The sequence below is a fragment of the Myiozetetes cayanensis genome, unplaced genomic scaffold (assembly GCF_022539395.1).
Source record: "Myiozetetes cayanensis isolate MyiCay16 unplaced genomic scaffold, myiCay2020 scf111, whole genome shotgun sequence".
Classification (NCBI taxonomy): Eukaryota; Metazoa; Chordata; class Aves; order Passeriformes; family Tyrannidae; genus Myiozetetes; species Myiozetetes cayanensis.
Genome location: NW_026086727.1, coordinates 57,149 through 77,384, shown reverse-complemented (window position 1 = coordinate 77,384; position 20,236 = coordinate 57,149). Strand labels below are relative to the sequence as shown.

General features: G+C 59.2%; 3 protein-coding genes across 3 annotated transcripts; 2 read left to right on the top strand and 1 right to left on the bottom strand.

Moving 5' to 3' along the window:
• Window positions 1–257: 257 nt before the first annotated feature.
• CELA1 (chymotrypsin like elastase 1) lies at window positions 258–2,516 on the bottom strand. Its single transcript, XM_050306084.1, has 8 exons — window positions 2,474–2,516; window positions 2,300–2,382; window positions 2,092–2,192; window positions 1,722–1,847; window positions 1,493–1,629; window positions 1,069–1,214; window positions 361–510; window positions 258–275 (listed from the first exon to the last, which is right to left on the bottom strand). The coding sequence occupies exons 1-8, from the start codon at window positions 2,514–2,516 to the stop codon at window positions 258–260; spliced, it is 804 nt and encodes a 267-aa protein (XP_050162041.1).
• Window positions 2,517–6,255: 3,739 nt separating this feature from the next.
• BIN2 (bridging integrator 2) lies at window positions 6,256–16,440 on the top strand. Its single transcript, XM_050306088.1, has 11 exons — window positions 6,256–6,369; window positions 8,472–8,552; window positions 9,949–10,003; window positions 11,557–11,651; window positions 11,766–11,861; window positions 11,939–12,046; window positions 12,150–12,235; window positions 14,694–14,769; window positions 15,053–15,135; window positions 15,418–16,045; window positions 16,289–16,440. The coding sequence occupies exons 1-11, from the start codon at window positions 6,286–6,288 to the stop codon at window positions 16,385–16,387; spliced, it is 1,491 nt and encodes a 496-aa protein (XP_050162045.1). The 5' UTR covers window positions 6,256–6,285; the 3' UTR covers window positions 16,388–16,440.
• A 2,054-nt stretch (window positions 16,441–18,494) lies between these two features.
• On the top strand, window positions 18,495–19,271 carry SMAGP (small cell adhesion glycoprotein). The gene is made up of 3 exons (XM_050306090.1): window positions 18,495–18,667; window positions 18,795–18,869; window positions 18,965–19,271. Exons 1-3 carry the CDS (start codon window positions 18,637–18,639, stop codon window positions 19,129–19,131), a joined length of 273 nt encoding a protein of 90 aa, XP_050162047.1. The 5' UTR covers window positions 18,495–18,636; the 3' UTR covers window positions 19,132–19,271.
• Window positions 19,272–20,236: the final 965 nt, after the last annotated feature.

Genomic DNA, 20,236 nt, shown 5'->3' with positions numbered 1-20,236 from the left:
GAGCCGGGGGCTGTTCCCGAAGGATCCTGCCTGAGGTGTGAGTGAGGAAGAGGAGGGCCACGGGCCCCGCTGTGGCAGCCGGGAGGGGAGGAGGAAGGCGCGGGCGGGATGGGGAAGGGTTGTCCGGGCGCGGGACAGAGCACGCAGCGAGTCGGGGAGCTGGGAAAGAGCTTTTATTGGGAGCGCGGGCTCGGGGTGTGAGAGGCGCGGGGAGCCCCGGGGGCAGGGGCCGGGCCGGGCGGGTCGGGGGGCTCGGCTCAGTTCTGGGCGATGACCTGGAAGGCAGAAAGGCGGCGGCTGAGCCGGCGGGGCCGGGGCGGGGCCGGGGAGCGGCGGGGCCGAGCCCGGGCCGGGCCTTACGCTGTTGATCCAGGAGATGTAGGCGGAGACGCGCGTGAACACGGTGGGCTTGCGGGCCACGTTGCAGCCCTGGCTGGACACGAAGCTGGTGACGCCGTGCACCTGGTACTGGCCGTTGATGGCGCAGTGGAGGGGACCGCCAGAATCGCCCTGCGGGAGAGGGGCTGAGCCGGGACATGAAGGGGTGCGGGGGAGCCGGGGGGCACAGAGAGGGGTCGGTGATCTGATCGGGGGTCAGAGAGAGGGTGGGTGATCCGGGGTGCCAGGGGGTCAGAGAGAGGAGTGGGTGATCTGGGGGTGGCAGGGGGTCAGAGAGAGGGGTGGGTGAGCCAGGGTGTGTGGGGGGATGACAGGGTGGGGCAGAAGTAGGGAGGCTGAGCCAGGGGAAAGGGGGTTCCTGGGGGCTCCGACCGAGGGGCCGGGTTAGAGTTACCTGGGGGGGCACAGAGAGGGGTCAGCAAGAGGGGGTGCTGGAGGTGCATGGGGAGGCACAGAGAGGGGCCGGGGGGAGCAGGGGTGCCAGAGTTGCCCAAGGGGGCACAGAGAGGGGTCAGCAATAGTGGGGGTGCTGGGGGTGCCCGGGGGGACACAGAGAGGGGTCAGCCATAGCAGAGGTACCGGAGTGCCCAGGGGGGCACAGAGAGGGCTGGCAGCCATAGCAGAGGTGCCGGAGGTGCCCGGGGGTGCCCAGCCAAGGCGGGGCCGTACCTGGCAGCCGGAGCGCACGCCGTCCCCGCCGGCACAGACCATGGTGTTCTTGACGGTGGAGCCCCAGTAGGACGAGCTGGAGCAGGTCTGGTAGTCCACGGTGGGCAGGTAGGCCTGCAGCAGGACGCTGGAGAGCTGCCCGTTGGCTGCACGGAGCCGTCAGTGCCATCAGCACCAACCCCGACCCGCGGCCCCCGCGGCCCCCCCGTCACCAAAGCACAGCCCAGAGCCCCCTCCCAGCCCCTTTGCCCCCAAAACCCTCCCCCCAAAGCCCGGCACGGCCCCACCCGGCCCCTGCACGCCCCGAGCGAAGCCGCCCGCGATGCCTTTGGGACGGCCAAGGGCTCCCAAAGCTCCCTCAGCTCCCCACGATTTGAGGGCGATCGGGGGCGATTTGGGGCGCGGGGGGACCCCCGTGACTCACTGCGGGTGCGGCCCCAGCCCGTGATGTAGCAGGGGTAGTTGTTGGGCAGGATGGTGCCCTCCTGGGGCAGCACGGCCAGCTGCACGTAGTTGTTGAGGGTGGCGTAGCTGCCCAGGCGCAGCAGGGCGATGTCGTAGCTGCCGGGGGGAGGCAGAGGATGTTGCAGGGACCACCCCCCCCCAAAAGTGGCGGGCGGGCCCCTCCCCGAGCCCCCTCCCGCGGGCGTTACCCTGCGGCCACGTTGTTGGCGTTATAGTAGGGGTGGATGATGATCCTGCTGACGCTGAAGACCTGCTCGCTGCCGTCGTTGGCGTTCAGGTTGTGCTCCCCGGCCACCACGCGGAAGTTCAGGTTGCTGGGGGCAGGTGGGAAAGCCCCGGGCTCAGCCCCACAGGGGGGTCATTCCCGGCTGGAATGACACGGCAGGGCCGGAGCGAGGAGAGGACGCTCCCGGGGACGGTCCCTGGAGCCCCCCACGAGTGAAGGAGCCCCAAAGGCCCCCACGGGTGGGGCAGCCGGAGTTCCCCCTCGGGAAGGTTTTTGATTTGGGGGGAGAAAAGGGTTTTTTCCGAGGGGAGGAGGGCGCGGTGGGCACTGACCTGGTGACGCAGTGGGCTGCCGTCATCACCCAGTTCCTCTGGATGAGGGAGCCCCCGCAGGTGTGGTGCCAGCTGCCCCCGGAGGAATACTGGAGGGAGATCTGGGACAGGGGGAAGGGGACACGGAGGGGGTTGGTGGGGGGTGAGCGGCGGGTCCCGGGGCCGGGAGAGCCCCGGGCGGGGCCGGGGCAGCCCCGTCAGGACCCACCTGGGAGGGCCAGGCGTGCGAGCTCGCCTCGGTGCCCCCGACCACGCGCTGGGTGCCCTCGAGAGCCGGCTCGGAGCAGCGCCCTGGGGACAGAGGCACGGGGTCAGTGCCGCCCGGGGGGGCTGGGAGGGGGCTGGGGGGGCCGAGGCCGAAGGCTCCGGGGGAAGGACCCACCGCAGAGGGCGAGGGCGGCGAGGAGCAGGAGCTGCGGCAGCATCGTGGTGGTCGTGCTGGGGCGCGGCGAAGGCGGCGGGAGCGGGGGCTGCGGCGCGGCCGCTTTAACGGGGCCGGCCAGGGAGGGGCGGGAAGGAAAGCAGGTGCCGCGGCCCCCCCGGGCGGCCTTGGAGCCTCTGCCAGAGCACACAGGGCCCCGGGGGCAAGGCTGGGGCGGCCCGGGCTCACCCGAGGGGCTCTGGGTCCGGGGACACCCTGAGTGCCCCCCTGGGTCTGGATTCTGGGACACCCCGAGTGCCCCCTGGGTCTGGATTCTGACACCCCGAGTGCCCCCCTGGGTCTGGATTCTGACACCCCGAGTGCCCCCCAGCTCTGAATCTCTGACACCCCCCGAGTGCCTCCAGTTCTGGATTCTGGGACACCCCGAGTGCCCCCCAGGTCTGGGTCCGGGGACACCCCGAGTGCCCCCCTGGGTCTCGATTCTGGGACACCCCGAGTGCCCCCCCAGGTCTGGATTCTGGGACACCCCAAGTGCCCCCAGTTCTGGATTCTGAAACCCCCCGAGTACCCCCCGGGTCTGCACAAGTTTGTCCCGGTCTCAGCCCCCCTTATCCCTGGGATTCTCCGGCTCTGGCTCATCCATGGCCTGGATTTGGGGGATGGTCCCAAAGGGTTGGATCCAACACCTGAAGGTGCCACGTGGGGATGGAGAAGTGGAGGCAAACAAAGGGCACGACCTTCACCCCCTCCCCAAAGCCCCCAGCAGGGCCAGGGCTGGGGCAGGGGCCGGGCAGGGCCTCTTTATTTTGGGGACAAATGAAACCCTGAGAGGGTTTGGAATAAACCCCAGGATTTTGGGGGCCAGAACTGTGTCATTTTCCACCCCTTCAGCTCCCGGCTGGGGCTGTTTTGGGGGGAACTTTCGGCCCCACAGGTTCCCCCCAGGCCAACAGAACCCCCGGGATCCCAAAGCAGCTGCTGCAGTTCTGCCCTTATCTCCAAGGAAAACAGGAGATTTCCCAGGGAACACGATGATCTCCCCACCAGCTGGGTTTGTTTTCTCGGCACCCGGGGAGGGGCGGGAGCAAAGGGTCCCACCCAGGGACACCCAGACCCAAATGAACCCCCCCAAAACGGGACACAAAGGGCTTTGAACCCGCTTTTGGGGCTAAAGAGGTGGGATTTGGGGATTAAGGTGGGTTTTTTGGGGGTTGTTCCTGTGCAGGGCCGGGAGTTGCACTGGGTGATCTTTGTGGGTCCCCACTGGATGTTCCAAGATCCTGTGATCCTTGTGGGTCCCTCCTAACTCGGGATATCCCACAATTCCATGATCCCAGAGGTTCAGGGAACACTTGGACACCACCCTTGGACATTGGGATTTGGGGGGGTTTGGGGGTTTGTCCTTTGCAGAACCAAGAGTTGACCTCGATCCTTGTGTGTCCTTTGCGACTCCGGGTATCCCACAATTCCATGTGGTCAAGGAATGTTTGGATAATGCCCCGAGATGTTGGGATTTGGGGATTGGAGGCATTTTTGGGGTTGTCCTTCCCAGGGCCAAGAACTGACCTTGATGACCCTTTTGGGTCCTTTCCCACCCTGGTTATCCCATGAACCTTTTTGGTCCTTTCCCACCCTGGTTATCCCATGATCCAACTCCAGATGACTCCAGAGCCAGGGAGCGTTTCCACAACCGTCTTCAACACTGGGATTTTGGCACAAGCAGATTCCTGGGCTCATCCTTTGAAGGGCCAAGAACTGATCTCGATGATCCTTTTGGGTCCCTTCCCACTCTGCTTATCCCATGATCCCTGTGGGTCCCTTCCTGCTCTGGTTATCCCATGATCCCTGTGGGTCCCTTCCCACTCTGGTTATTCCATGATCCCTGTGGGTCCCTTCCCACCCTGGTTATCCCATGATCCCTTTTGATCCCTTCCCACTCTGCTTATCCCATGATCCAACTCCAGATGACTCCAGAGCCAGGGAGCGTTTCCACAACCGTCTTCAACACTGGGATTTTGGCACGAGCAGATTCCTGGGGTTGTCCTTTGCAGGGCCAACCAACAACTGATCTCGATGATCCTTTTGAGTCCCTTCCCACTCTGGTTATCCCATGATCCCTGTTGGTCCCTTCCCACTCTGGTTATCCCATGACCCTTTTGGGTCCCTTCCCACTCCGCTTATCCCATGACCCTTTTGGGTCCCTTCCCACTGCTTATCCCATGATCCCTGTGAGTGCCTTCCCACTCCGGTTATCCCACAATCCTTTTGGGTACCCTTCCTCACCCTGGTTATCCCATGACCCTTTTTGGTCCCTTCCCACTCTGGTTATCCCATGACCCTTTTTGGTCTCTTCCCACCTTTCCCACCCTGGTTATCCCATGATCCAACTCCAGATGACTCCAGACCCAGGGACCTTCCCCACAACCATCTCCGACACCGGGATTTCGGATCGAGCAGATTCCTGGGCTCATCCTTTGCAGGGCCAACCAACAACTGATCTCGATGATCCTTTTGGGTCCCTTCCCACTCTGCTTATCCCATGACCCTGTGGGTCCCTTCCCACTCTGCTTATCCCATGATCCCTGTGGATCCCTTCCCACTCTGGTTATCCCATGATCCTTTTGGGTCCCTTCCCACTCTGCTTATCCCATGACCCTTTTTGGTCCTTTCCCACCCTGGTTATCCCATGATCCAACTCCAGATGACTCCAGACCCAGGGACCTTCCCCACAACCATCTTCAACACTGGGATTTTGGCACGAGCAGATTCCTGGGCTTGTCCTTTGCAGGGCCAACCAACAACTGATCTCGATGATCCTTTTGGGTCCTTTCCCACTCTGCTTATCCCATGATCCTTTTGGGTCCCTTCCCACTCTGCTTATCCCATGACCCTTTTTGGTCCCTTCCCACTCCAGTTATCCCACGACCCTTTTTGGTCCCGTCCCACTCTGGTTATCCCATGACCCTTTTTGGTCCCTTCCCACCCTGGTTATCCCATGATCCAACTCCAGATGACTCCAGAGCCAGGGACCTTCCCCACAACCATCTCCGACACCGGGATTTCGGATCGAGCGGATTCCTGGGCTCGTCCTTTGGAGGGCCAAGAACTGATCTCGATGATCCTTTTTGGTCCCTTCCCACTCTGCTTATCCCATGATCCCTGTGGATCCCTTCCCACTCTGGTTATTCCATGACCCTTTTTGGTCCCTTCCCACTCCGGTTATCCCATGATCCCTGTGGATCCCTTCCCACTCCGGTTATCCCATGATCCATCCTCTCTGGATCCCTTCCCACTCCGGTTATCCCATGACCCTTTTTGGTCCCTTCCCACTCTGGTTATCCCACAATCCTTTTGGGTCTCTTCCCACTCTGGTTATCCCATGATCCCGATGACTTTGGGTCCCTTCTCACTCCTGCGATCCCTTGATCCTGCAGGTGCCACCCACCTGATCCGATGATCCTTGGGTCCCTTCTCACCCTGGTTATCCCATGACCCTTTTTGGTCTCTTCCCACCTTTCCCACCCTGGTTATCCCATGATCCAACTCCAGATGACTCCAGAGCCAGGGAGCTTCCCCACAACCATCTCCGACACCGGGATTTCGGATCGAGCGGATTCCAAGAGCCGGACCCGGCCGATCCCTTCCCATCTCCGGAGATTCCCCTCTCTCTGCCCGCCCTCCCCGCCGTGCCAGGGGCTCCTTTCCGGGGGTGCCGGGGTGCGGCGGATGCCGCGGGGTGGCCTCCGACTTCCTCCGCCACCAAAAACCCCCGCGGGGCCCCGGGGGGAGGGAGGGACGAGCGAGTCACGGCCATGGCCGAGGGCAGGGGTGGCGGTGGCAGCGCCGGCCTCTTCGCCAAGCAGGTCCAGAAGCACCTCAGCAGGGCCCAGGAGAAGGTAAGGGAGGCTTTGCCCGCTCCCAAAACCCCGCCTGGGTCTTGGATCCCTCCTTTTTTTACCCCCCAAAAAACCTCGGTGGTTTTGGGTGTTCGGGGGTGGGGATGGGAATTTGGGGTCGTCGCCCCTGAGGGGTTTGGGGTGGTGGCATCTCCTCAGGGTTTCCTCCCAATTCCCCCCGGGTCATTTTTGGGTGGCCTAAAAGTGGAGTTTTCCACCCCAAAAAAGCCCCCTGGGGGTTGTGGGTGGGGTAGAGGGGATGGAAGGGGGTGGCACGGGGTGCTCTGGATGAGGGGGGGTGGGGAGGGGTTGGGTGGTCCCCCAGGGCCGGGGGTGGTCCTAGGAATGGGATGGGGCGTGGGCCCCGCAGGAAGGAGGGGGAAGGGCTGCGGAAACGGGCGATTCTCGGCTGCTCCGGGGCAGGTTTGGGGTGTCCCTTTGCCTTTCTCTTCCCCAAAAAAGAGCAGCTCCCGTTTTGGGGTGACACAAAGACACCCCCACCCTCCTTTCCCTCCCCCCAAATCCCCCTTCCCTCCCCACTCGTGGGTTTCCTGGTCAGGGCTCGGGGATAAATTCAGCCCTATCAGCCCAGCCCAGGCTCCTGCTGCTTCCTGGACACCCCAAATCTCCCTCCCAACCCCCCACCAGGGTCTTCCTGAGGAGCTCAAACTCATCCTGGGCACCCCAAAGTTCCCCTTTGCCTCTCCCTGGGGGTCCCAAACTCATCCTGGACACCCCAAAGTTCCCTTTGCCTCTTCCTGGGGGTTCCAAACTCGTCCTGGGCACCCCAAAGTTCCCTTTGCCTCTTCCTGGGGGTTCCAAACTCATCCTGGACACCCCAAAGTTCCCTTTGCCTCTTCCCTGGGCATCCCAAACTCTTCCTGGGCACCCCAAATCTTCCACCCAGCCCCAACCTCTTCCTGGGGGTCCCAAACTCTCCCTGGGCACCCCAAAGTTCTCTTTGCCTCTTCCTGGGTTTGGGGGTGGGTCAAGCTCTTCCTGGACACCCCAAATCTCCCTCCCAGCCCCCCACCAGGGTCTTCCTGAGGAGCTCAAACTCTTCCTGGGCACCCCAAAGATCCCCTTTGGCTCTCCCTGGGGGTCCCAAACTCTTCCTGACACCCCAAATCTCCCTCCCACCCCCACCAGGGTCTTCCTGAGGAGCTCAAACTCTTCATGACACCCCAAAGTTCCCTTTGCCTCTTCCTGGGTTTGGGGGTGGGTCAAGCTCTTCTTGGACACCCCAAAGTTCTCTTTGCCTCTTCCTGGGGGTTCCAAACTCATCCTGGGCACCCCAAAGTTCCCTTTGCCTCTTCCTGGGGGTCCCAAACTCTCCCTGGGCACCCCAAAGTTCCCTTTGGCTCTTCCTGGGGGTCCCAAACTCTCCCTGGACACCCCAAAATTCCCCTTTGCCTCTTCCTGGGGGTCCCAAACTCTTCCTGGGCACCCCAAAGATTCCCTTTGCCTCTTCCTGGGGGTCCCAAACTCTTCCTGGGCACCCCAAAGTTCCCTTTGCCTCTTCCTGGGGATCCCAAACTCTTCCTGGACACCCCAAAATTCCCTTTGCCTCTTCCTGGGGGTCCCAAACTCTTCCTGGGCACCCCAAAGTTCCCTTTTCCTCTTCCCTGGGGGTTCCAAACTTCCTGGGCACCTCAAAATGCCCTTTGCCTCTTCCTGGGGGTTCCAAACTCTTCCTGGATATCCCAAAACTCCTTCGTGCCTCCTCCCAGACTCTTCCCAGGGGGATCAACCTCTCCTTGGACCCCCAAATTTCCTCTACACCTCCACCACCCCCAGCCCCATGGACCCTCCCCATCCTCACCCCCAGGCAGGAGTTTTAGGGTTTTTTAGGGGTGTTTTGGGGTGTTTTGGGGGTGGTTTTGGGGGTGCTTGGGGTGTTTTGGGGTGTTCTGGGGGTTTGGGTGTTTTGGGGTGGGTTTGGGGTGTTTTGGGGTGGGTTTGTGTGGTTTGGGTGTTTTGGGGTGTTTGGGGGTGTTTTGAGTGTTTTGGGGTGTTTGGGGTGTTTTGGGGTCTTTGAGGGGTTTGGGGTGTTTTGGGGGTGTTTTGGGGGCGGGACCCTTTCCTGTGCTTTCCCACCCCAGGTTTTGCAAAAATTGGGCAAAACGGTGGAAACCAAAGACGAGCAGTTCGAGCAGAGCGCCTACAACTTCCACCTGCAGCAGGTGGCACTGGGGACACTGGGGACACTGGGGATACTGGGGATACTGGGGACAATGGGGGGCACTGGGGACACTGGGGGACACTGGGGACACTGGGGGGACACTGGGGACACTGGGGACACTGGGGACACTGGGGACACTGGGGACACTGAGGGGACACTGGGGACACTGGGGACACTGGGGGCACTGGGGACACTGGGGACATTGAGGGACACTGGGGAGGCATCTGGGGGCACTGGGGGACACTGGAGGACACTGGGGACACTGGAGGACACTGGGGACACTAGGGGGCACTGGGGACACTGGGGACACTGGGGGACACTGGGGACACTGGGGGACACTGAGGGACACTGGGGGACACTAGGGGACACTAGGGGACACTGGGGACACTGGGGACACGTCAGGGGACACTGAGGACACTGGGGGGCATCAGGGGGCACTGAGGGACACTAGGGGACACTGAGGGACACTGGGGACACTGGGGGACACTGGGGGACACTAGAGGGCACTGGGGACACTGGGGGACACTGAGGACACTGGGGACACTGGGGGACACTGGGGACACTGAGGGACACTGGGGACACTGAGGGACACTGGGGACACTGGGGACACTAGGGGACACTGGGGAGCACTGGGGACATTGGGGACACTGGGGACACTGGGGACATTGAGGGGACACTGGGGGACACTGGGGGACACTGGGGGACACTGGGGACACTGGGGACACTGGGGGACACTGGGGGACATTGGGGACACTGGGGGACACTGGGGACACTGGGGGACACTGGGGACACTGGGGACACTGAGGGACACTGAGGACATTGGGGGACACTGGGGACACTGGGGACACTGGGGACACTGGGAGGGACACTGGGGACACTGGGGACACTGGGGGACACTGGGGACACTGGGGACACTGGGGACACTGGGGACACTGAGGACACTGGGGGGACACTGGGGACACTGGGGACACTGGGGACACTGGGAGGACACTGGGGACATTGAGGGACACTGGGGACATTGGGGGACACTGGGGACATTAGGGGACACTGGGGACATTGGGACACTGGGGGACACTGGGGACACTGGGGGACACATTGAGGTGACACTGGGGGACATTGGGGGCACTGAGGGACACTGGGGACATTGGAGGGACACTGGGGGACACTGGGGGACACTGGGGACACTGGGGATCACTAGGGGACACTGAGGACATTGAGGGACACTGGGGGGGCACTGGGGACAGTGGGGGACAATGGGGACACTGGGGACACTGGGGGGGCACTGGGGACATTGGGGGACACCGGGGTGGCACTGGGGACACCCCAGGACACCCCCGGGGGGTCCCTGTCCCCGTCCCCGTCCCCGTCACCGTCCCCTCCCCGCGGTGTCTTCGCAGACCGAGGGGCACAAACTCTACAAGGACCTGAAGGGATTCGTGGGGGCCGTGAGAGGTGCGGGAACAGCGGGAATGGCTCGGGAATGGTTCGGGAATGGCTCGGGAATGTTCGGGAATGGCTTGGGAATGTTCGGGAATGGCTCAGGAATGTTCGGGAATCGCGGGAATGGCTCGGGAATGGCAGGAATGGCTCAGGAATGTTCGGGAATGGCTCGGGAATGTTCGGGAATGGCTCAGGAATGTCCAGGAATGGCGGGAATGGCTCAGGAATGTTCGGGAATGTTCGGGAATGGCAGAAATGGTTTGGGAATGGCGGGAATGGCTCGGGAATGGTGGGAATGGCTCAGGAATGTTCGGGAATGGCTCAGGAATGTCCGGGAATGGCTCGGGAATGTCCGGGAATGGCGGGAATGGCTCGGGAATGTTCGGGAATGTTCCGTTATATCTATTATATAATGGATATAAACCAGGGATATCTATTATCTATGGGATTATGAATTAATTAATTAATTAATAATTACTACTTATTAGCTGTTTAATATCGATTTATCAACCCCCATCTATAGCACACATATTTTTAATTTATAACTTATTATAAATGAAATAAAATAGAAATAAAATATTTTTATTATTCATGTTAGGTATAATTTATAATACAAGTTTTTAGCTTTATAACTCATGTATAAATATATAACACATATAATTTAATATATATTTTTATATAATTATATATAATATATATATTATATGTTATATAAAATATATATTACATGTATATATATTATATTATTTATATTATATATTCTATGTTATATAAAATATAATATGCAATATTATATATAGCATTATATGTTGTATATAATATGCATAATAATTATATCACATATAATTATATATAATAAAGAATTATATATCATATATAATGATATATAATTATATAACATATTATGCATATAATTACATATAATTATATAATATATGTAATATGTATAAAACATATAATACATAATAGTAAATGATGATATATATAACATGTATAAATATATCATTAACCTATAAAAACAATTATTACCTATTTATTATCCCATATCACCTGTATATAACCAAATAAATAAATACATATACTATCGATGGGATAATAAATATAGATCATAAATAAATATATATTCTATCGATGGGATAATAAATAGATCATAAATAACTAGATATATATACTATAAATGGGATAATAAAAACATAATAAATAAATTGATATATACTATCGATGGGATAATAAATAGTTCATAAATAAATATATATATTCTGTCAAGGGGACAATAAATAGTTCATAAATAAATATATATACTGTAGATGGGATAATAAATAGGTAATAAATAAAATAGATATTCTATCAATGGGATAAGAAATAGTTCATAAATAACTAAATATATATACTATAAATGGGATAATAAAAACATAATAAACAAATAAATAGATACTATCGATGGGGTAATAAATAGGTAATAAATACCTAAAAACCGCACCCCCGGGGCTGCCAAACAATGGCAAACGGCCTCAGTAAACCAAGAACGAGCAATTAACGCGCCGTTAATCACCCCGCGCCCGCAGCCATGCACGAGAGCTCGCGGCGCGTGGCCGAGACGCTGCGGGACATTTACAGCCCCGCGTGGGACGGGCACGAGGAGCTGCGCGACATCGCCGCCGTGAGCCCCCCGCCCCAAAAGCGTCCCTTTTCCCACCACCCCCTCGGGGGTGGCATTTTGGGGGGCGATTTCGGGGTCTCACCCCTTTATTTTGTGTCCCACACCCCACTCCAGAGTAACGACCTCCTGTGGGACGATTACGAGGCCAAGCTGTGCGACCAAGCCCTGCGGCTGATGGAGAACTACCTGGCGCAGTTCGGGGACTTCAAGGTGAGCAGGGGAGGGGTTTGGGGGGACGCGGGGGGTGGTCCTGGCTCACCCCTGTGTGTGTGTCCCCCCCCCCCCAGGAGCGCATCGCCAAGAGGGGCCGTAAATTGGTGGACTACGACAGCGCCCGGCACCACCTGGAAGCGCTGCAGGGCGCCAGGAAAAGGGACGAGGCCAAAATCGCCAAGGTTTGGGGACACCCCCCTCCCCCCAAATATTCCCCTCACACCCCTATGGCACGGGGGGACAGGATGGGAAGACCCCCGTCCCGTCCTTGTCCCCTCCGGAAAGGCCGAGGAGGAGTTTAACAAAGCCCAGGCGGTGTTTGAGGATCTGAACAGGGAGCTGAGGGAGGAGCTGCCCCTCCTCTACGGCAGGTACCGGGAGATGGGGGGACAGGGGACGGGGGGCAGCAGGGGGTGGGGGCACTGTGGGGTGGGGGACAGCAGGGAGATGGGGGACATTGTGGGATGGGGGACACTGTGGGGTGGGAGATATTGGGGACCTGGGGACACTGTGGGGTGGGAGATCATCATGGGGGTGGGGAGCAATGTGGGATGGAGGACGCTGTGGGATGGGGACATTGTGGGATGGGGGCACTGTGGGATGGGGGACATTGGGGACCTGGGGGACACTGTGGGATGGGAGACACCGTGGGGTCAGGGACATTGTGGATGGAGGACGCTGTGGGATGGGGGACACTGTGGGGTGAGAGACAGCAGGGAGTGGGGACATTGTAGGATGGGGACAGGGGGATGGGGGGACACTGCAGGGATGGGGACACTGTGGGGTGGGGATATTGGGGACCTGGGGGACACTGTGGGTGGGGACACTGTGGGACACAGGACACTGTGGGACACTGCAGGGGCTGGGGACACTGCAGGGGGCTGGAGGACATTGTAGGATGGGGGATCATCATGGGGGTGGGGGGATATTGTGGGGCTGAGGACACTGTGGGGTGGGGACATTGTAGGATGGGAGGTCATCATTGGGATGGGGGACACTGTGGGGTGGGAGATCATCATGGGGGTGGGGACAATGTGGGATGGAGGGCAGCTGTGGGATGGGGGACACTGTGGGGTGGGGGACACTGCAGGAGGGCTGGGGACATTGTAGGATGGGGGATCATCATTGGGCTGGGGACATTGTAGGATGAGGGGACACTGTGGGGCTGAGGGACACTGTGGGATGGGGACATTGTGGGATGGAGATCATCATTGGGCTGGGGGACATTGGGGACCTGGGGGACACTGTGGGATGGGGGATCATCATGGGGTGGGGGACAATGTGGGATGGAGGATGCTGTGGGATGGGGGACACTGTGGGATGGGGACATTGTGGGATGGGGGATATTGGGGGCTGGGGACACTGCAGGGATGGGGGACATCAGGGGGATGGGGGACACTGTGGGATGGGGGATATGGGGACCTGGGGACACTGTGGGGTGGGGAGATCATCATGGGGGTGGGGATATTGGGGGGCTGGGGATATTGGGGGCTGGGGACATTGTGGGATGGGGGACATTGTGGGGTGGGGATCATCATTGGGCTGGGGGACATTGTGGGATGGGGGACCCTGCAGGGGGCTAGGGGACATTGTAGGATGGGGATCATCATGGGAGTGGGGATATTGGGGGCTGAGGGACACTGTGGGATGGGGACACTGTGGGATGGGGGACATTGTAGGATGGGGATCATCATTGGGCTGAGGGACACTGTGGGATGAGGGACACTGTGGGGTGGGGACATTGTGGGATGGGGACACTGTGGGATGGGGGATATTGGGACCTGGGGACACTGTGGGATGGGGATCATCATGGGATCATGGGAGTGGGGATATTGGGGGCTGGGGACATTGTGGGATGGGGGGACACTGGGGGCTGAGGGACACTGTGGGATGGGGGACATTGTAGGATGGGAGGTCATCATTGGGCTGGGGGACACTGTGGGGTGGAGGATATTGGAGACCTGGGGGACACTGTGGGATGGGGGCAGCGGGAGGGGTGGGGGACACTGTGGGGTGAGGACATTGTGGGATGGGGATATTGGGGAGATGGGGGGACACTGCAGGGGCTGGGGGACACTGTGGGGTGGGGACACTGTGGGGTCGGGGGACATTGTGGGGGTCGGGGACATTGTGGGATGGGGACATTGTGGGGTGGGGGACACTGTGGGGTCGAGGGACATTGTGGGATGGGGACATTGTGGGATGGGGGATATTGGGGACCTGGGGACACTGTGGGATGGGGGATACTGAGGGTGGGAGATCATCATGGGGTTGGGGACAATGTGGGATGGAGGACGCTGTGGAATGGGGACACTGTGGGGCTGGGGGACACTGTGGGGTGGGGACACTGCGGGACACTGCAGGGGGCTGGGGACATTGTAGGATGGGGGATCATCATGGGGCTGGGGGATATTGGGGGACTGGGGGACATTGTGGGATGGGGACACTGTGGGATGGGGGACATTGTAGGATGGGGGATCATCATTGGGCTGGGGACACTGTGGGATGGGGAGACACTGTGGGGTGGGGACACTGTGGGGGTGGGGACATTGTGGGATGGGGACACTGTGGGGTGGGGGATCATCATGGGATCATGGGAGTGGGGGATATTGGGGGCTGGGGACATTGGGGTTAAGGGACATTGTGATCCTGGGGGACACTGGGGTTGAGGGACATCAAGGGGCTGGGGACACTGAGGTGCTGGGGGGCTGGGGGGACATTGATGGGGCTGGGGGACATTGGGGGCTGGGGACACTGTGGGATGTGAGATCATCACTGGGTGGGACCCCCGAGCCCCTCAGGCCCCAAACCCTTCCCCGTGTCCCCCAGCCGCATCGCCTGCTACGTGACCGTGTTCCAGAACATCTCCAACCTCCGCGACGTCTTCTACAAGGAGATGAGCAAGGTGGGGTGGGGAGCGCCCAAAACACCTCCCTCAGCCCCCCCCTGCAGTCCCCAACTGTCCCCAAGTGTCCCAAAGTGTCCCCAAGTGTCCCCTGGTGGCTGGTGTTCCCTCTCCCCTCTTCCCCCTCGCCTTCGCTTTTCATTTAATTCATTAATTTAGGGCACCTTGAGCCCATTTGGGGTGTCCCCAAGTGATGGGGGGGACCCTCTGAACCCCCAGGTGATGGGGGGGACCTGGAGGGATCCCCCTGAGGTGTTTTTGTGCCTCCCCCCCCTCCCCCCAGCTGAACAGGGATCTCTACGAGGTGATGAGCAAACTGGAGAAGCAGCACTCGAGCAAGGTGTTCATCATCAAAGGCGTGCCCAGGTAACACCTTGGGGGGAGGGGGGGGCAGGGGGACTCCAAGGGGACAAATCACCCCCCAAAACCCTCCTAAAAAGGTGAAGGACCTCCCCCTCCTCCAGCGGGGGAGGGGGGAGCGTCTCCCAAAGGCATTTTGGAGGTGCTGGGCTGATTCCTTCGGGTCCCTCTGGGTGGGGAAAAGCGACACCGGCAAGCGGGGACGGTGACACCGCGGTGCCACCACGCGTGTCCCCCAGGGATGGCTGGGGGCTGAACCCCCCCCTTTGTCCCCACACCCCCTCCCAGCAACCGGCGCTCGCTGATCATCTCGTCTCCCGTGAGCCCCCCGGCGATGTTCCCCTGCCCGGACACACCGGTGACACCGGTGACACCGCCCGGGGGTGACAGCGCCACCGCTGAGGCCACCACCGCCAACGGCGACCTGGGCGCCGTGTCCCCCGGGCCGCCCCCCGCCTCTCCGGCCAGCGAGGGGTCCCTGGACACGGGCTCGGTGTCCAGCGAGGACACCCCGGAGGGGGACCCCGCCCAGGGGACAGCGGGGACAGCGGCGGTGTCCGGAGAGGACACCCCGGAGGGGGACCCCGCCCAGGGGACACCGTCAGTGTCCGGAGAGGAGGACACCCCACAGCGCGACCCCCGCGGGGCAGGGGACGCGGGTGACACCCAGGGGGGTGACAGCGGGGCGCGGGGGGACCCCGAGGGCGTCGCCACCTCGCTGGCGTCGCTGATTTTGTCCGAGGCCATCGCCCAGGCCGCCGGCCCCGCGGCCCCGGAGCCGGGGACAGCCGCGGTCACCCGCGGGGAGGGCGGCGAAGGGACCTGCGTGTCCCCAAGCCCCGGTGTCCCCCGCGATGCCGTCCCGTGTCCCCCGGAGCGCGGGGAGGGCGCGGACAGCGCGGATTTCGAGCCACAGGTGAGCAGAACTCGCGTGAGAAAGTTCCGGGAGACGCCCCCGAGGGGGATTCCCGGTTTTTTTTGGGGGGGCACCCGGTAGAGACGTGGGGACACGGGGACAGTGGGACGCGGGGATGGTGGGGGTCCAGGGGACAAACCCAACCCGGGGTGACGCTGCTGAAGGGGGGGGCTGGAGGGAGGGTGACCTGAACCGCCCCCACCCGGGGTGGGGGATTAATTCTTGGTCCCGTGTCTCCCCCAGGGCTGTCCCGGGACACCCGAGGAGCAGGACACGAGCCGGGACACCCCACGCGGTGAATCCCCCACGCAGGACCCCCCCGAGCCCCTCAGCACCCCGTGAGCCCGCGGCCAAACGGGGCGTCTCCCCCAAATTCCTTCCTCGCCGTGCCCTTCCCACACCCCTCCCCCACCTCCCGCACCCCCTCCCCTTTCCCATCCGAAATAAAAGTGGAAAACGCCCCCAAATCCCCCAAATCTCCGTCTGGGATCGGGAAGTGGGGGTGTTTTTCCCATTTCCAGTCCCCCACGCAGCCAGTGAGGGGTTAACGGGGGAGGGGGAAGGATGGGCGGGAGGGGGTTGATCCCAATTAACCAGCCCGACTGGAAAGGTGAGGCCGGGAAAGGGCCACGCCCTCACCTGCGCCACGCCCGCTCGTGGTGCCGGCAGGTAAGGAGGAAAACGGGGATCCCGGGAGGCCCCCAAAATTCTTCCCGGAGGATTTGGGGGATTTTGGAGCGGGTGGTCGCGGAGGGAGCGGGGATTTGAAGGAATGGGGTTTTTTCTGGGGGGGCGTGGGGAGGTGAAGCCGCGACCTCGCGTGTTTTCCCAGCTGGATTTGGAGAGGGGAAGGAAGGGAAAAGGTCGGATCGTGGCGCGGGAAGCGGGAAATCCGGCAGGAAAGCTGAAAATGTGTGTGGGGGAGAACGGGAAGGGAGGCAAAAAGTGCTGATCCCAGGGGGATCATCCCGAGGAGGAGGGGGAAGGAATGAGGGGGAGCAGCTCCTGCCGGGAATGGGAATGGGAATGAAGGGGAAGGAGGGAGGCTGGGAAGGTGCTGCCGGTCCCAAAAAGCGGCTCGTGGGGGTGGTTCGCTCGTCCCACCCTGCTGGAATGGGAACGGGAATGGGGGACGGGATAAGGGGGCTGCATCCCCGATGCTCCCCGAAGGAATTTCGGGATCAGAGCAGCGGAACAGGGAGGGGAAACCTTGGGAATGGCTCTGGAGCCGCTCGGGAATGAGGAAGGCGAGGGTTCTTCACGACCCTCCTTTAAAAACACGTGGAAATCCGTCGGGATCCCTCGGGAATTCCCGCTGGGAATGAGTCACCCCCCGGCTTTAAAGCAGAATTCAGTTTAATTCAAAGCTGGGTTTAAAGCAAAGCTGGGATTAAAGCAAAGCGGACTTAAAGGAAAGCCGGTTTTAAAGCCAAAATAATCGGGTTTAATTCAGAGTTTGGTTTAATGAAAGGCTGGACTCGAAGCGGAACTGGGTTTAAAGCAAAACGGGCTGAAAGCAAAACCAGGTTTAAAGGGCCAGGCTTCAAGGAAAACAGGGATGGAAATAAAATCAGGTTTAATTTCTTTGAAAAGAGAAGTCGGGTTTAAAGCAGGACGGCGTTTAAAGCAAAAAAAAAAAAAACCGGGTTTTAAAGCGAACAAATTAAAAACCGAATTAAATTTAATTTATTGCAAAGCTGGCTGCAAAGCAAAACCAGGTTTAAAGCAGAGCGGGGCTTAAATCAAAACCGGGTTTAAAGAAAAAATGGGGGTTAAATCACAGCTGGTTTTAAGTCAAACCGAGTTTAACGAGCCCAAGCTGGGGTGGAAGGCGGGGGGAAGGATTTTCCTGCCCCGGGGGAGGAGCTGCCGGAACCTCGTGGTTCCCGCTGCTGGGAGAGGGGGAAAAAGAACTTTTTTCTAGGGGAAATTTGGGAATTCCTGCTCTTCCCTCGGCCCCAAATTCCCGGCTCGTCGCGCTTGGCCCGTGGCCACCCCCTCTCCACCCCCCGGGCCGAGCTCCCGCCGCTCCATTTCCTCTTTGGGTTTGGTTTTTTGGTTTTGTTTTTTCTTTTTTTAATAAATAAACAATTAAATTTGATCCTCTCCCGACTCCGCTGAGTCACCGAAGAGTCCCGGAGCCACCGCGGGGATCGTTTTTGGGGGGCTGTGGGGGGGGGATCCCCCGTGGGGCAGAGCCGAGGTGGGTGCGGCCACTCAACCTTCTGGTTTTGGGGCGATTTTGGGGCGATTTTGGGGGCATTTCCCGGGGGGCGTTGGAAGCTCCAAATTCAGGAGCGAAACCAGGCAGGGGGGCTGCTCCTTCTTCCCCCCTTCATCCCCAGTAACACCAGTGCAGCCCCAGTAACACCAGTGCCTTACTGGGGGCTGTCCCGCCCCGCCTTTCAGGGCGTTTCTCGCCCATTCATCCCCTTTTATCCCCCTATTTTCGGTATCTCTGGAAGGGCGCCCATCCCAGCAGGGAATTCGCTCCCACCCGAGCGCGGCTGACGGGGTAAGGGGCGGGAATTCACCCCTTTTATCCCTGTTTTTGGCAGCCCCGCCGGCTCCCGACCCTGCTCTTGGAAGGCATGGAAGGAGCTCGTCCTCACCTGAGCTCAGGTGAGTTTTTATCTCCCCATATCCCGGGGGTCTCCCCCGAGCTCAGACCCCTCTTTAGGCCCTTCCCGACCTTCCCCTTTCTTTTCTTTTTATTTTTATTTAATTTATGTTGGTTTTCCCGAGGAAGATGTGACCACCCCGGCCCTCAGGAAGGCGCTCACCCCGCGCGGCCACGAGGACGCCGACACGGCGATCATCGCAGGTGAGGCGATTCCAGGGCTCAAATCCCCCTAAATCCCACCAAATCCCACTAAATCCCACTAAATCCCACTAAATCCTCTTTTCCTCCCCCCGCAGTGACCATCACCCTGGTGTTCCTCACCCTGCTGACGGCGCTGGTGGTGATTGGGATCTACCTGTACCGAAACAGGGGCACCTACCACACCTACGAGCAGCCCGACCCCCACCCGGCCCCGGCCGAGGAGGAACCCCCGGCCAAGGAAAAGGAGGAATATTTTATCTGAGGACAGGGAATTCCCGGCATTTTAAATTTTTTCTGGGGGGATGTCTGCCTGGATTGCCCAGAGTTAGGGGTTCTGCTTGAATTCCTTGGATTTTGGGGGTCTGCTTGAATCGCTCGGAGTTGGGAGCATGCCTGAATATCCCGGAGGTTTGGGGATGAATTCCCTGGAGTTGGGGGATATCTGCCTGAATTCCTTGGATTTTTGGCATCTGCCTAAATTCCCTGGAGTTGGGGACACCTGCCTAAATATCCTGGATTTGGGGGTTCTGCCTGAATTCCCTGGAGCTGGGGAGTCTGCCTGAATTTCTTGGATTTTGGGGTCTGCCTGAATTCCCTGGAGTTGGGGACACCTGCCTAAATATCCTGGATTTGGGGGCTCTACCTAAATTTCCTGGAGTTGGGAGTCTGCCTGGAATTCCCTGGATTTGGGGGCTCTGTCTGAATTCCCTGGATTTGGGGATATCTGCCTGAATTTCTTGGATTTTGGGATGTGCCTGAATTCCCTGGATTTGGGGATATCTGCCTGAATTCCCTGGATTTGGGGGCTTTACCTAAATTCCCTGGATTTGGGGGCTTTACCTGAATTCCCTGGATTTGGGGGCTCTGTCTGAATTCCCTGGAGCTGGGGGGTCTGCCTGAATTTCTTGGATTTGGGGATCTGCCAAAATTCCCTGGAGGTGGAGATCTGCTTAAATTCCCTGGATTTGGGGGCTCTACCTAAATTTCCTGGATTTGGGGGCTCTACCTAAATTCCCTGGAGTTGGGGATATCTGCCCGAATTTCTTGGATTTTGGGATGTGCCTGAATTCCCTGGAGTTGTGGGTATCTGCCTAAATAACCTGGATTTGGGGTCTTTACCTGAATTCCCCGGATTTTGGGGCTCTGCCTGAATTTCCTGGAGTTGGGGGTCTACCTAAATTTCCTGGAGTTGGGGATCTGCCTAAATTCCCTGGATTTGGGGGCTTTACCTGAATTCCCTGGATTTGGGGGCTCTGTCTGAATTCCCTGGAGCTGGGGGGTCTGCCTGAATTTCTTGGATTTGGAGATCTGCCTAAATTCCCTGGAGGTGGAGATCTGCTTAAATTCCCTGGATTTGGGGGCTCTAC